General features: G+C 37.0%; 1 protein-coding gene across 14 annotated transcripts in view; it reads right to left on the bottom strand.

The window, feature by feature from the left end:
- The window catches only part of TTC29 (tetratricopeptide repeat domain 29), a 365,054-nt gene that overhangs the window by 37,712 nt on the left and 313,767 nt on the right, over window positions 1-13,575 (bottom strand). For all 14 annotated transcript variants that reach the window (XM_048942653.1, XM_048942642.1, XM_048942641.1 and 11 more), the window contains 2 exons: window positions 11,374-11,497; window positions 8,402-8,633 (listed from right to left, as the gene is read on the bottom strand). In XM_048942653.1, the coding sequence (XP_048798610.1) occupies window positions 8,402-8,633; window positions 11,374-11,497 (356 nt within the window). The remainder of the gene's footprint in view (window positions 1-8,401; window positions 8,634-11,373; window positions 11,498-13,575) is intronic.

The following is a 13,575-nucleotide window of genomic DNA, read 5'->3' on the forward strand; positions in this document are numbered from 1 at the left end:
ACACTGTGCAGTAGGCATTCCTCTTCCCCCTTGGTTTTCATCAACTAAAACTTCAATTTTCATTGGCAGTAACTACTGGGGAGCTTCTGTGCCTCAGACTCCTTGGGTATACAAAAGTATCACAGCAAAACTACTATACAAAATATTACTTCAACATTTTTCAGGTTCCATTTTATATCAGTGATGGGTTGAATGCATAGTACTGTTACTTAGAAGCTCCAGTGAGATGTGTAGACATAGATGGCCATATGTCTAAGTAAATAGCAGGCAGCATAAATTGCACCTTAAAAAAAAAAAAAAAAAAAAAAAAAAAAAAAAAAAAAAAAAGATAAAGAGATGGTTGGAGTACCTCCCTTCATAGATACTACATACCTCCCTTCATAGATACTACATTTAGCATATAAATAAGCACAAGGTTTGGAAGACAGGTGCTGGTCACTTCAAAACCTATTGCAGAAGATTAATTCCCCATATGAGGTGATACTGGTTATGTTATGTTGGACTAACATCCATAGCAACTACACTTCTAAATTATGCTAGAATTTTTAGGAAAAATGAATTGTATTAAAACATTGTAGCAACCATGCAAAAATATGGAAAAAAAAAAAAAAAAAGGTTGATTCAAAACCATTTCGCATCGGCTTACCGTAATCTATTACTCCCATACTTAGTCATATCAGTATTATAAAATAGTAGACAACTATTGTGTCCTAAGTGATGTACTTCAGTGACATACTACAGAAAATACGGTACATTTACTTTACTCTGTTGTGAGACTGACATGAACCCTTAAATGGGAATATTCTGTGTTACAGATATTATTGAATGCTTAACTGAGTGAACAGAAACAGGAGGATGGGCCTGGGGGAACGGTCATCTACTTCAGCATTTATTTGGATCTTTAAGCTAATTAATCACTTAGTTGTACACTTAAATGTTGCCAATCCATTTGCACAGGAGATTAAGATCTCTTTATGGGCTATTTTGATACTTTGCTGTTTTCTATTAACCAACTTATCAAGATGCTCAATACGAAGTGTGACCATTTCCAGAGCATTCTCAGATCATACAGTAATAAAAATGCAAAGCATGAAGAACAGTGCCAAAACAGTAAGTATGGGAAAACTGACATACCACTCTTGAACAAATCTATTGATTCTGCAGGAAGCTCAAGAGAGATACCTTATAAGGTACAGAATGAGATGCTGGCTACTGAGTATAGAGCTAACTGACTCATGTTCCTTAAACATTGACTGCAAACACACACAAAATTGGGGTTCAGAATGAAGGTGAGGAGCCAAAAAGGGAGAAAGATTTACAATACAGAAGTAGAGAACAGGAGAGAAAATAAAGCAGAAATATGTCACAGAACTGACAGGGAAGGAGGACAGATGAAAGAACTGCTTCAGAAACTATTCACCAAAAATATATATATATATATTCACAAAACACTCCTGATGATTACAGAAAAGAAAAAGTAGAGGTGGATTTGTAGGCAAAAAGATGTACAGCTTCATAAATCCATTAATTGTGGAAGTACAGTGTTTTGCTTTATTGAATAGATAGGCTTATTCTAAAAGCAAATAATTTTCAATCCTATCTTCAGATCACAGTCTGACTGAAAAAAGCAGTTTGTTACTTAAATATATGATGAACATGAGAGGATATGCCTAAGCAGGAAAAGCCATCTTAACAAACAACTAAACATACAAAAAAAACCCACCAAAACAAAACATAAATAAATAGATGCAGAAAAGAAAAGAAAGCTGTCTTTAGAGACCAAGGAGAAAGAAGGTATTTGATACACTAACTGTGACACCTGAGATGACCTAAGGTTTCTGTTGCAGAAAATCTGCACTGAGTAGTTTCTTTGTCTTGGCTTTGATTCTGTGTCCAGAGATTGTTGGCAGTTTTTGATAAGGATGGGTTTGCAGCAGAGAACCTTTCTCATGTTGGCCTCAGGTCAGTCTCTCTCAGTTGGTGTGTTTGCAGATAGCACCAATAAAAGGTTCTTAATGAAGCCTAAATGACAACTATCTTCTCAGTAATAAACAAAAAATGTGAAAGTCTGCTCTTTGGTTTTTTCTGAGGATCAATTTTCCCTTTTGAGAACAAGAACATGAAGTCAGCAGAGACATCTCTGTTCACAAGTACTATAAAGGACTGGGGCCAGTGACAGCCCATGTGGAGAAGCAGAAGCCCCAGGGCCACATCAAAGTATGCCAATCAGTTATTCCTTCTTGGTCCTGCAGCTAGCTGGGAACTGCTAGAGCACTGCAGCTGCCATCTATTCTGCTTCAAGATTCTTCTCTTTGTAGGTACATTTCTTACTTTCTGGACTGCAAGCAAATCTAAAAGTTCTAGGTATATCGAAAAAAAAGGATATCTCCAGAAGTGATTTTGTGTGGCTGGGTAAGAGCTGCCACTTCTTTTGCACCGCTGAAGTGTTCCACAGGATCAAAAAGGAACTGAGCTCCTGCCCTGAGGATTTTCACTTTTTAAACTGGTAAGGAATTAAATTTTTGATAGGAGTACTGTGCAGCTGCCCTAGTTCAGTGCATAAATCTACTCTAAAGGGCCTGACAATATACACTAGTTTCAATACCACTTTCAGTATTTTTTTTCCATAGGAAATAACAATCCACCTTATTTAGAGAACCATTTTCTGCGGATCTAGAGAGCTCGCCTTAGAAAACACAGCTGGATGCCAAAAACATTTAACACAAGGATGCCTCTAACCTAAATGCATGGTAAGATTTAGATGCTTCCATAGAAAGTATCAGAAGGCAGAAAAATTCAGAAGAGACATCCAACTTCTGCTCTGGTTGAGACGCTCTTATGTAAGCATAGACGACAAGGACATGCAGAGTCACATCAGACAGAATGACAGTGAATTTTTCAAGTTATAACACCACTCAGATGTGCAAGAACTGCCAACTCTCAGCAAAGACCATGAAGACATTTCTCCAAACACAAACATATTCTGCAAATCCTCTTCTGAAATCTGGTACTGCTCATTCACAGACCTGGCCTAGGGCCAATCCTCTGTGGAAATTACCAGTTATTGTTTATAAAGAAATCACAGGACAAAAACCATACGCTGCCTAAGTATGAAACACAACAACACTGACTTGCAGTGTTACTCTGCATTTCTAACTGCAGTATTTTTCCAGAAGTGAGTAAATTATTTTAGTTGGTACCTTGCACAAAAGCATGCAGAAGGAATCTTCTGAATTCCTATGAATTCCTCCCTGAATTCCCCACACTTACTACAATCTGAGCCTTTGTGTCTCTTGCACAAGGACAGTTTTGGAGCCTGTGCTTGGTCACACACTTCCTTTCCATTATTTAAAAATCACAGTTCTAATTTAAAAATGTGAACAAGTGTAACTCCCTTCATTCACATTCAGAAGTAGTTTCTGAGGAAATATCAAAACCTGTCCCTAAAATCCTGTTTTTCTCTATTTTTGGTCATGCTAACAGTATGTGCTGAACAACCAAATAAACTCTATTTCTGCAACTCTGTATTGACATAAATCATAAGCACATGGGCCACGAAGCAGAGCCCACTAGGGATTCTAGTTCCAGGGTCTTGCACCTCAAGTGCATGACTGAGAGGACACAGGGACCCAGAAAGTCATCAAAAGACACAAGCATCTTCACCATGTTCAAAAAAAGAGGATCTGAATCAATTCTGCCTTGTTTATGGCAGTGAATAAGCACAAAATTGTGGTTTGATCTGCCCAAACTCAGTCCAGCTTCTTCACTGACAGCGTGTATATTTAATTACCTTTACTCAACAAGTTACCTACAAAACCCACTAACATACTACCAAGTGGAAACACTGAACGCTCTATAAGAACTCATTAAATGTGCAGGTTAATTCAGTCAGTGCACAAGCTTATATATCTGTCTTCTGCAAATGCAAACTACAGAACTGCACATATAAGTGCTTATATAGGTAGCAATAAATGAGCCAAGTGACAAAAAACAAAGGAAAAGTGATACTGAGGGAGTGCAGGCACCTGCACAATTCTGTGAGTCCTAGTGCTGTACCAGGATATACCATAGTCCATGACAGAGCTTCAGATTTGGAATACGCAGTGAGAGGAATCTCCTATCACAAGCCTCTACCCTTTCATTGGCATCATATAAGAACAGTTTACAGGATGCATGCCTGTGTAAGGTATGAAGACTTGTTACTTTTGAAGTTTAGAAAAGACAGGGTAGAATTCCCTTTCTCTTAAGTGTCCTCATATCAACAAACCTGCTGCCACTAACGAACACGCACTAGATAAAGTACAATTTATTATGCACGCTAATTTAGGAAATCAAAATCATTTTTCATTAGGAAATACAAGTATTAACTAACATCATTTACTGATGGAGGGAAGCCAGGATTTGCAATGTTGGAGGTATTCCTGGATTTAGTGTACTTTAGAAATAAGAGACAGTAAAAAAAAAAAAAAAAAAAAAAAAAAGCAGTTTTTTACATGATGTAGCAGACTTTTCTACTGCTGGACAGTATTACCACAATGGCCCATAAATTACACAGACGTGGTATAAGTTACAATAGAGAAATTTTAACAGAATTTGTTTAGTACAATCTTTCATCTTACATCTCACTTCTGATTTTACGACCCTTTAGGGATAATCTTTTATTAATGACGGTTGAAGTCACAGATAAGCGCAATCTGAAATTAATCTGGCAAGGTCTCCATTCTTCACCATGTTAATTTTATTTCAGCCACATCTTTTAAGAACGTGAATAGATGGGATGACAACTTGACTTTCTACATGACAAAAAAAGGACCTGTGCTTATTATAGAATGTGTATTTCTTACATCTGTGAAAGCGGGAGAAAGAATATTAAGGGACTACCTATTTGGGACTACGGAAGAAAGCTCATTTCACTGCATTTTCTAAGCTATAGTTTAAGCTGTGCATGCATTTTAAAATACAGTGAAGGCTGCTCAGGTGTGGAATGCTAGAAATAGTTCAAATCATGTTGAAAAATGGAAGCGCTAATGGGACAAGATATCTCTATTGATCACAAGACTTCACAACTGATGGTGGTGGTGAGACAATCTTTTGTGCTGTGCATGTGCTATTATAAAACAAACAAAGAAAAAAAACACACAGAAAATCCTACAGTAAAACGTTAACTTTGTGAAGCTGCATTTTCTAAAAATCAATACATGTAAATACAAATTTTGGTTGAAAGCACATAATGTTTCTCAAGGAAACAGCAGAAGAATTTCTAGTAGGAGGTAAATAAAATATCTGACCTTTAACCCTACTCTTAAAAATGCCTATGTGATTTTGGGCTTCGAAAGTCTCTTGCTCAAGTATAGCCCTGCCAGATACAATGACCTGGATCAGGTGTTGTCATACTCACAGAAAACACAATTCCTGAGCAGCATTACATGCAATCAATATCCAAAATTTGATCCAAAATTTTCCTGCCTTCAAATTCTTTAGGTATTGAACTCCCTTTCAGAAGGCAACAAGTCAGGAGATTAGTTATCAAGAGGCCTGAGAAACACTTTCTCCTCAGACAATACCGTGGTTTCCTTTTTTAGGCTTTAACATGGAGAATTTTTACCTCCTGATTCTGCTGATAGTTATTTTGCATACTTTTGACAAAACAAAGACTAAAAAAACCCCACATTTGTTCTTGCAGTGGCATCCCACAATGGCATAAACTCTTACAAGTGAGGTCAGCTGATGGAATCAAATACAGCAGATAGAAACACATTTACCTTTGCATTTATGAACATGGTTTTCTGACAATCGTGTCCCTTTTTTCCACGACAGCTTTGATCAAAACATCCATTTTATTAAAATACTCAATTTACCTCAACCTTTGTTACGGTTTCTTCCTGCTTGGCTATTGAAACAAACAAATTGATTCAGAAAATATATCTTTGCTGAAAGACATAAAGTATCGTATCTGGCAGTACTTGGATTTAAATGTTATCGTTCCTCCACCAGCTTAATTATTTTCTTTGCTAAGACTACAGAAACTATTTTTTTTTTTTTTTTTTTGTCATAGGAAAATATATCCAGTCAGATCAGTTACAAATGAAAACTTATTACCTTCCTTCTTCCTTTCATTAAATTCCCTTGTGGATTAAGAGCTACTACTGTGTCTTGTCTTGAGCAGTTTTATCCTCAAAAAGACTGAGAAAAATCTAGCGGATTATCAATGCTGATCTGTTTGAAAGAGCAAGAAATACTGCTCTGTTATCGCAGCAGGAATTTCCAAAGCGGTAAGTTCATCACAGGATGCACAGACATTCTGCTGGATGATAGAATAAAGGCTGTACCTGGAACTCAAAGCTGGTGAATCCTAATGCTGAAAAGGTGCCAGCTCGTGTTTTGCCAGAGAAAAATATTAACAGTGTAATGCCAGCTCTAACTAGAGATTTGGCACTCAAAGCATGAAGAGTGTTACAGATTGTGCTGACAGTGTGACACTATGTTTTCCTGGATGTAATCTGGGTATCTTGAGAGTAAGCTTGGAGCACTAATGAGAAAAATGATATTGAACTGGAAGAGCTGTTAAATATGCAGTAGCCACAGGGTTCCTAGAGTTTACTGGAACTAAAATGAAAATTGTAATGCCATCAATAACACTGTAAACTAGGTAGAAATGCTGAAGGTAAAGAATCTCAGCAGGCAAAGCTTGTTTCTGCTACCATGCTTGCCAGGACATAAAGAGCTTCACTAATAACTCTCTTTTTATCCCTGAAGTCTTATTAAAGAGAAGCAAGAAACTTGAGCTTAAAGGAACACACACATTTCACGATACAAATTAACATCACAACTGGCTAGAGAAAACTGTAAAAGCTGAATGGAAAACCATGTAAGGGCAAGAAGTAAAGCACATACTGAAGATACGAAGATTATTCTATTTCTTCGTGTCTCCGTGTTTGATTTTTTGCTGTTGACATTGCTGACTTCTGTTGGCGGTCTCTCTCTCTTTACTCCAAATACAACTAATGATTTTCATATGAAACACATGCAAAGTTGCTTGACATTGAGTTCTTTTACCATCTCTGCTGACATTCTTGTCATCTTCACTACATTCTGCACAGAAGGTCTAAAAATTCACCTCTTTGGAGGAGACATGAACAAGCTAACTCTGCCAGCTAACAAAATTAGTTTCTGATAACGATGCTGGATATTCACTTACCGAGGAAAGAAAATCATAAATATACATAAATGGACATTGACAAAGAAATGCATTCTCATTAAAGAGAAACTGCCTTATTAGCATCACTAGAAAACTAAACAGTTCTTAACTCCTCCACATGCTGATGAATGTCCTTGTCTCATAGCTCTCCCTTATCTCCAGCATCTGATGTCCTGACACATCTGAAACCACGAATTACCAGGCTACTATTTATTCTCTATACGCAATTAATTACCAAAGCTATTCTTAACATTTCCTATTTTATGAAAGAAAAAAATTACAGAAGAAAGACAGAGAAAAAAGATAGAGAAGCAGTTCTTTGTTTTTGAGAATATGAGAATGGGGGGAATTCTGGACGCAGTACCTATAAACAGTAACTCTGGATCTCCAAACTTTCACTGCGAGTACTACAAATTTGCCCTGGCAGATCTCTCTTTCCACTTTCCTCAAGAGTCACAAGTATACAGAGAAGAAAATTTCAAATGAGTAGATTTCTGTATTTCTTCCTCACTGCAATACAGTTTACTTGTATCACTACACTGATAATGGATAATTCATTTTGTCTTGTATTTACATATACTACAGGGGGAAAAAAAAAGACAATGAAAATTTTCCCAGTGAAGAAAGAAGTCTACTCCACACCAAGTTCCTCCCCCTTCTGTATCTGAGACAATGAAACAAGGTGGACAAATCACAGAGTTTTTCCTCCTCTCCACAATGTTGCTTACATATTAGGATAACAAAAATAAAACAGAAAGCTTTTCTGAATTCATTACAACGTGAATGACGCTAAGCAGAACACACTCCTTACTTAGAATAACGGGAAAATTATTTTTGGTTGTACCTAAAGAATTGACTGCAAATTAAGATTTTTTTCTTCTTAAGTTTAAAACCATGGCATTTGACTAGACTTAGAGACCAGCTTACCCAAAGCTTACTGTGATGCTTTGGAAAAAACAGCACAGAAAAAGTTATCTTCCGTAGCAACTACTGCTATCTGTTTTTCTCTGCTATATTGTCTTTAAACCTATTTAATTCTGTCTTTAAAATAAGCACACGAAGGAGAAAATCTAACCTTCATTCAACACAAGGGTAATCCAATAGGGTTAAACACAAGAAATAATTTAATAAAACTCTACAAGAAAAATGACTTAACCACTGAGGACAATACAGCACTAATGTGCTTCATAACCAATGCCTTACCGACTGTGAGAGGGTCAGTGCACATGTCGCTTCTGTTCTCCTTCCATGCCAGCAAGTACTTGAGGCTGATGGGATCTTCTGCTTCTATATGGCTGTTAAATGCCACCATCAGTTTATGAGCCTTTGCAATGCCACAGTAAGTCCTTGTTTCATTAGCTAAGGACAAATTATTTAAAGTGTTTGCTGCCTCGAAAGCCTGAGTGAAATATTCAAGAGCTTTGTCGTAATTCCCCTAGAGAAGAAAAAAAAAAAAAAAAAAAAGAATAAAAACAATTGTAAAAACCACTTACAGTCACCTGTACATTACCTTGTTATTAGAACCTGCTCCTCTTGCACCTGGGAGATTTTGCAGCTCAGAGTCCAACTCATAGAATGACTCATGGCACAGTATTAAGAAAAGCACTCTCCCTTGCAGCTTGATTTTTAAAATACAGAAAAGAATGCTCATTTCTTTATCAGGAACTGGATCATTTTCAGTTGCCTGGATAGTATTTTGAACATGCAAATCACCGTTCGAGTGTGAAGTATTAATACCAATTTCAGCCAGGCCAATTAGGAATTATCACCATTGTTTCACTGTCATACCTGCAGGAGGAAAAGTCCTAATTTACCACTGGGATAATAAATTTTAGAAAAGAAATATTTCAAATGGAGAAAACATAAAAACAAAAAAAAAAACCCGAGGCTAATGAAGTGGTGAACACAAAACAAGGCAAAGAACAGAAATGAAAGCCTACAGATTTATGGGAGGAAAAGTTTGTATGCTCAAAGACATTACTCCTAATTAAACAAAAAGAGAAATAGTAGGAAGGAAAAATACGTCAGCCATTCCTAAACAGAGAAAATCCAAAGATTTCATCTATTTATCTGAACCGTACAGAAACCCAAAATTCATTAATCCAGTAAAAAAGATTATAAACTATAGCAGATAACACAAGGGCTGCTCCAAAAATAATGCCTCCTATTTCATTATGTTGGCTCACAACATCAGAGGCAGCTGTGGTGGGATGGTAGTAGAGGCTACTTCCTACCAATATTTGACAACGTTGTTGCCGTGGGACAGATGGCAGCAGAGGGGCAGTCTAACAAAATGGTGTCTGACACGGAAATGCTTATGAAGCAAAGGTATGTCACTGAATACCTGCATGTGGAAATATATGGCACCCACTAACATTCATCTACATTTGCTCAACATTGTTAGAGACCAAACAGCAGAGGTTTGCACAGTGAAGTGGTGGGTGATGTGTTTCAACAGAGCTGACAGATTTGAAAGATGGCCATACATATTTTGGTGAGAGTGGGATGCAGGCTCCTTGTTCACTGGTGAAAACACCATTTTGACTATTTTGAAAAATAGTGTTTTGTAGCTGAAAATTTGCTCTATCCAGTAGAGCCATTTTGCTCTTCATATCTGTTGCCGTTTCCGTAGAAATAAACAGGAGGCATTACTTTCAGAATGACCTACGTACCTTAAGAAGAGTTAGAAAAGCATAAAAGCTACTTTTTTAAATATAAAGTTCAGGAAGACAACTGAACTTCCTGACCAAGCAGGAATGAAGAAAATAGCAAATGAATGTAATTATATAGAAAAACATAAGTTATTTCTACTGATAGCTCTCTCCCCTCAATGGATCTCTTGTGGTGGAAATCCTGACCCCAGGCCTACAAAGAAGAAAGTTTGATGTTTTTCTGAGCAAAACAAACCAAAAAAGAAGTCAACAAGCAAGTCAAGGGAAAAAAAATCTTGCGAGCAAATCATTATGTTCATCTCTTAGCTGATATTGAAAAAACTAGTTGTGGCTGTTGCCAGATAGATAAATTATGTCCATTATTCAAATTAATTATAGCTGGGCTGGAAGGTGCCTCCCAGCTCTCCAGTTAGTGAAGAATTCTGCTGCCCTGATGCTACAAACTGACCTGACTGAAACCATGTTCAGAGATGTCTGATCCTGTCACTCTCTACTTGTCATAGTAAGATTGGAATTCCCTTCTGCATTGTGGAGACCAGAAGTACAGCCTACTTTCACATTTGTTGATCTTGATTAACTGCTTTTGCAGATCAAAATTTGTATGACTGCTAAAGGCTGTCTGAAATGTTAAAAAAAAGAAAGGGAAGAAGGAAAATAAATTCCTGCCTAAATACAACAGGACAGCAAAATTAGGCATATCAGCACTCAGTAATGAATAAAGAACAATCAACCTGTTTAAAGAATTTCTGCCAAAAGTTTGGCAACAGAAACACGTAAGAGCTAGAAAGCACGAGGTTTACTGCATATGCCTGTGTACCTACATATATACAAGCTGAAAACTTCAGCATTTCACCAGTAACATGTAAGGTGCAGTTCAGAAATATCCAGCATGATTTAGAAAGGGTATTCCTATATTTAGTATAACTGTTTCCTTATTTCTGCATTGCCCAGCCTGCTAAGCAAATTCAGAGACTGGCACATGGCTCAGAAATAAGGCACCTTAAAAGACCTTAGTGACCCTAGTAAAGGGAATTCGTTGTTGCCCTTAGCTTAGCACTGTCTGTCAGTGCCCATCCTCTGATTTAAACAGACCAAATTGGAGTCATCAGGTTAGATGGAACATAAAGTATTGAAAGCCCTTGTACTATCGATACTAACCTTTGACAAAATCTTTGCTGCACCCATTTCATAAATTTGGCTGAGAGAATGTAAAGAAGTCAAGCTAAGATTAAAAACTGCATATTAATATGCAATATAATATATATTCATATTTTAAAAGCACGACTTTTAATGTATAATAAAATTTCAATTGAGTTAACTGATGGCTCTTTAAGAGCATGCATGGCCTCAGCTGTGATTTGGATCTGTAATTTTCACAACACTGAAAGGTTCTTCTGATCTGAATTTGGACTTTCCATTTACCTATTGTAGAACAATACCCCATGTATTAAGTAAGGTGTGAAAGGTTCATCTTACCCAAAACTTAAGGCATATTTTACTTACTCTTTCATTGTAAATGTTCCCGATCAACACACATGCATCCACCACACTTTGGCTTAGATGAGCATTCTCAGCAACCTTCTTAAACTCTTCCAAGCGCGCAAGACTTTCAGCCACCTTTCCCTGACTGAAGCAAAGGACAAGGCACAGAATTAAACATTTACCCAGATGGTGCCTCCAAATGCTGAGGATCTATGCCCTTGTTCCTCTTTGAGTTTATGTTACGATGACTCATCTGCTTTGGGGTAAAACTTAGACTGTAGATGGTTGCTTCGAAGCTTCCTGTACCCAGACCAGTCCACACAGAACATCTGAAGGCAGAATCAGATTTTCTTGAGTGAAATTGAAAAAACCCTAAACTTCTTTAGAAAACTGTGCCCTATTTTAAGGACAGTAGTTAAAATGCTGGTGACAATTTTGCAGGGTTTTCAGAATTTCCATTTATTAAATCTCTATTTTTTTTTTCCATCTGAGCAGCTGATAATATTTTCAAAACAATTGGACCTCACATCCTGACAAGAGGAGAAAGCAGGAATGCTAGCTTGCCTAGCTTGGCTTTTCCTCACCGCTTTTTGCTACGCAACCCTGGCAATACAGCAGCAGCTCTATAACGGTGCTGTCTCTTAATGCTAGGGATGACTTTTCGTGAGCACAACACTGCACTTTGGCTGGGTGGATCAAAGGTTGCCGGAGACACACAGGCAAACCTATAAACTGTGAATTGCAGGTGTCACCTCCAAATCCCAGTGAGATCAGAGCAACCTGAGGTCACAGCTGAATCTAAGTTGAAAACTGGCTAATGTAGATTGGCAATAACAGTTGCAGATTTCTATGTTTCTGTTTTTTTTTTTTTTTTTTTTTTTTTTTTTAATATAGCCGGTCTTATTAACAACGTCAGATCTCTACCATATGGTTACAAGATATAATAGACATCTAGGTTTTCTTGTGAGTAAGGCATTATGCTCTTTTTCCCTTTAAGGCTGAAGTGTTACTGCAGCTGACCTCAATATGAGCCATGAACTTGAGCCACTAATCTAGGAGTACAGCATGTTAAATGTCAAGCTACCAAGCAAGAAAGAAAATGCCGTCTCTTAATTAAGAAACTCACAGAAACAGAAATTTCTGTACGTGATAAAGAACTATGATTTATTTTCTATTTTAAAACACCTTCAAGTTATATTCCTGCCATAAGTGACTGACTAGGTTTCATCTATATTTTGGCTTTTACTGCAAACCACATTAGTGATCTGTGCTTTCAAAAGCCAGCATGAGTCTGCAATTTTCTGCCTTATAAAATGAAGTAATTATAATAGGGTAGAGTCTTCCACTGGAGAGGGAACACAGTAAAGCATCACAGCAAATTTACAATTTTTCAGTGATCTCTATGTGACTGAAAAGGGCCAGACTTCTATAAAAGGATGCTAAAACAATAGAAACTAACGTGTTTGAAATGTTCATGTATATACTTCAAAGTAAGGCTTAGTTGTCAGTCAGCAGGGCTGCATTTAATACAATTTCCTAATTTAAGTATTTTAATGAGCGTATTAAACGCACTAAAAACATATGCCAAATGTCAAAAGATTACTAAATTTTAGCTTAGAAACCTCTTTTTTAACCTATGTTTTTTTCCAAAGAAGAGAAAATTGAGCGTATCCCAACAGAAATCCAGCATATGATTTATATAAGTTAAAGGACAAGGTTAAAATGTTAGACAAATATTAATTCCAGTTTTTCTAGTTTTCTATATGCAGTGCACAGGTGCAACTTGAAGAGCATATTATATGATACAATCATTAAATCCATTCAACCAGACCTTTGAGAGTTAAAAACATATATTCTGAGGAAAAGGACTCCTCGGTCCAAGGAATGAGAATGAAACAGTGCAGAATATTTGTGTATCAAGGTGATTCCAGTTTCCAATTGGGAAAACAGGACTGTTAACACCCACATCCCCTGACAACTGTCCAATTATGTATATCACACTTGGCCTACTGTTTGCAGTAGAAGTAATCAATAAAGGATGTGGTTGAGTGAACATAGATTTTGGTTGAACCAATGCATGAAAACTTAATCATTTACTCAGAGTGGAGAAATCAAATAGAGCAGGGATGAAACAGCCACTGAGGGGTTTGTTGATTGTGCCACCAAGTTTGTGGGCTAGAGGCTGAAAGTAATAAAGCAAATGGAATCAGTGACAGGAGAAAA

Source organism: Lagopus muta, chromosome 4, assembly GCF_023343835.1.
Source record: "Lagopus muta isolate bLagMut1 chromosome 4, bLagMut1 primary, whole genome shotgun sequence".
NCBI lineage: Eukaryota > Metazoa > Chordata > Aves > Galliformes > Phasianidae > Lagopus > Lagopus muta.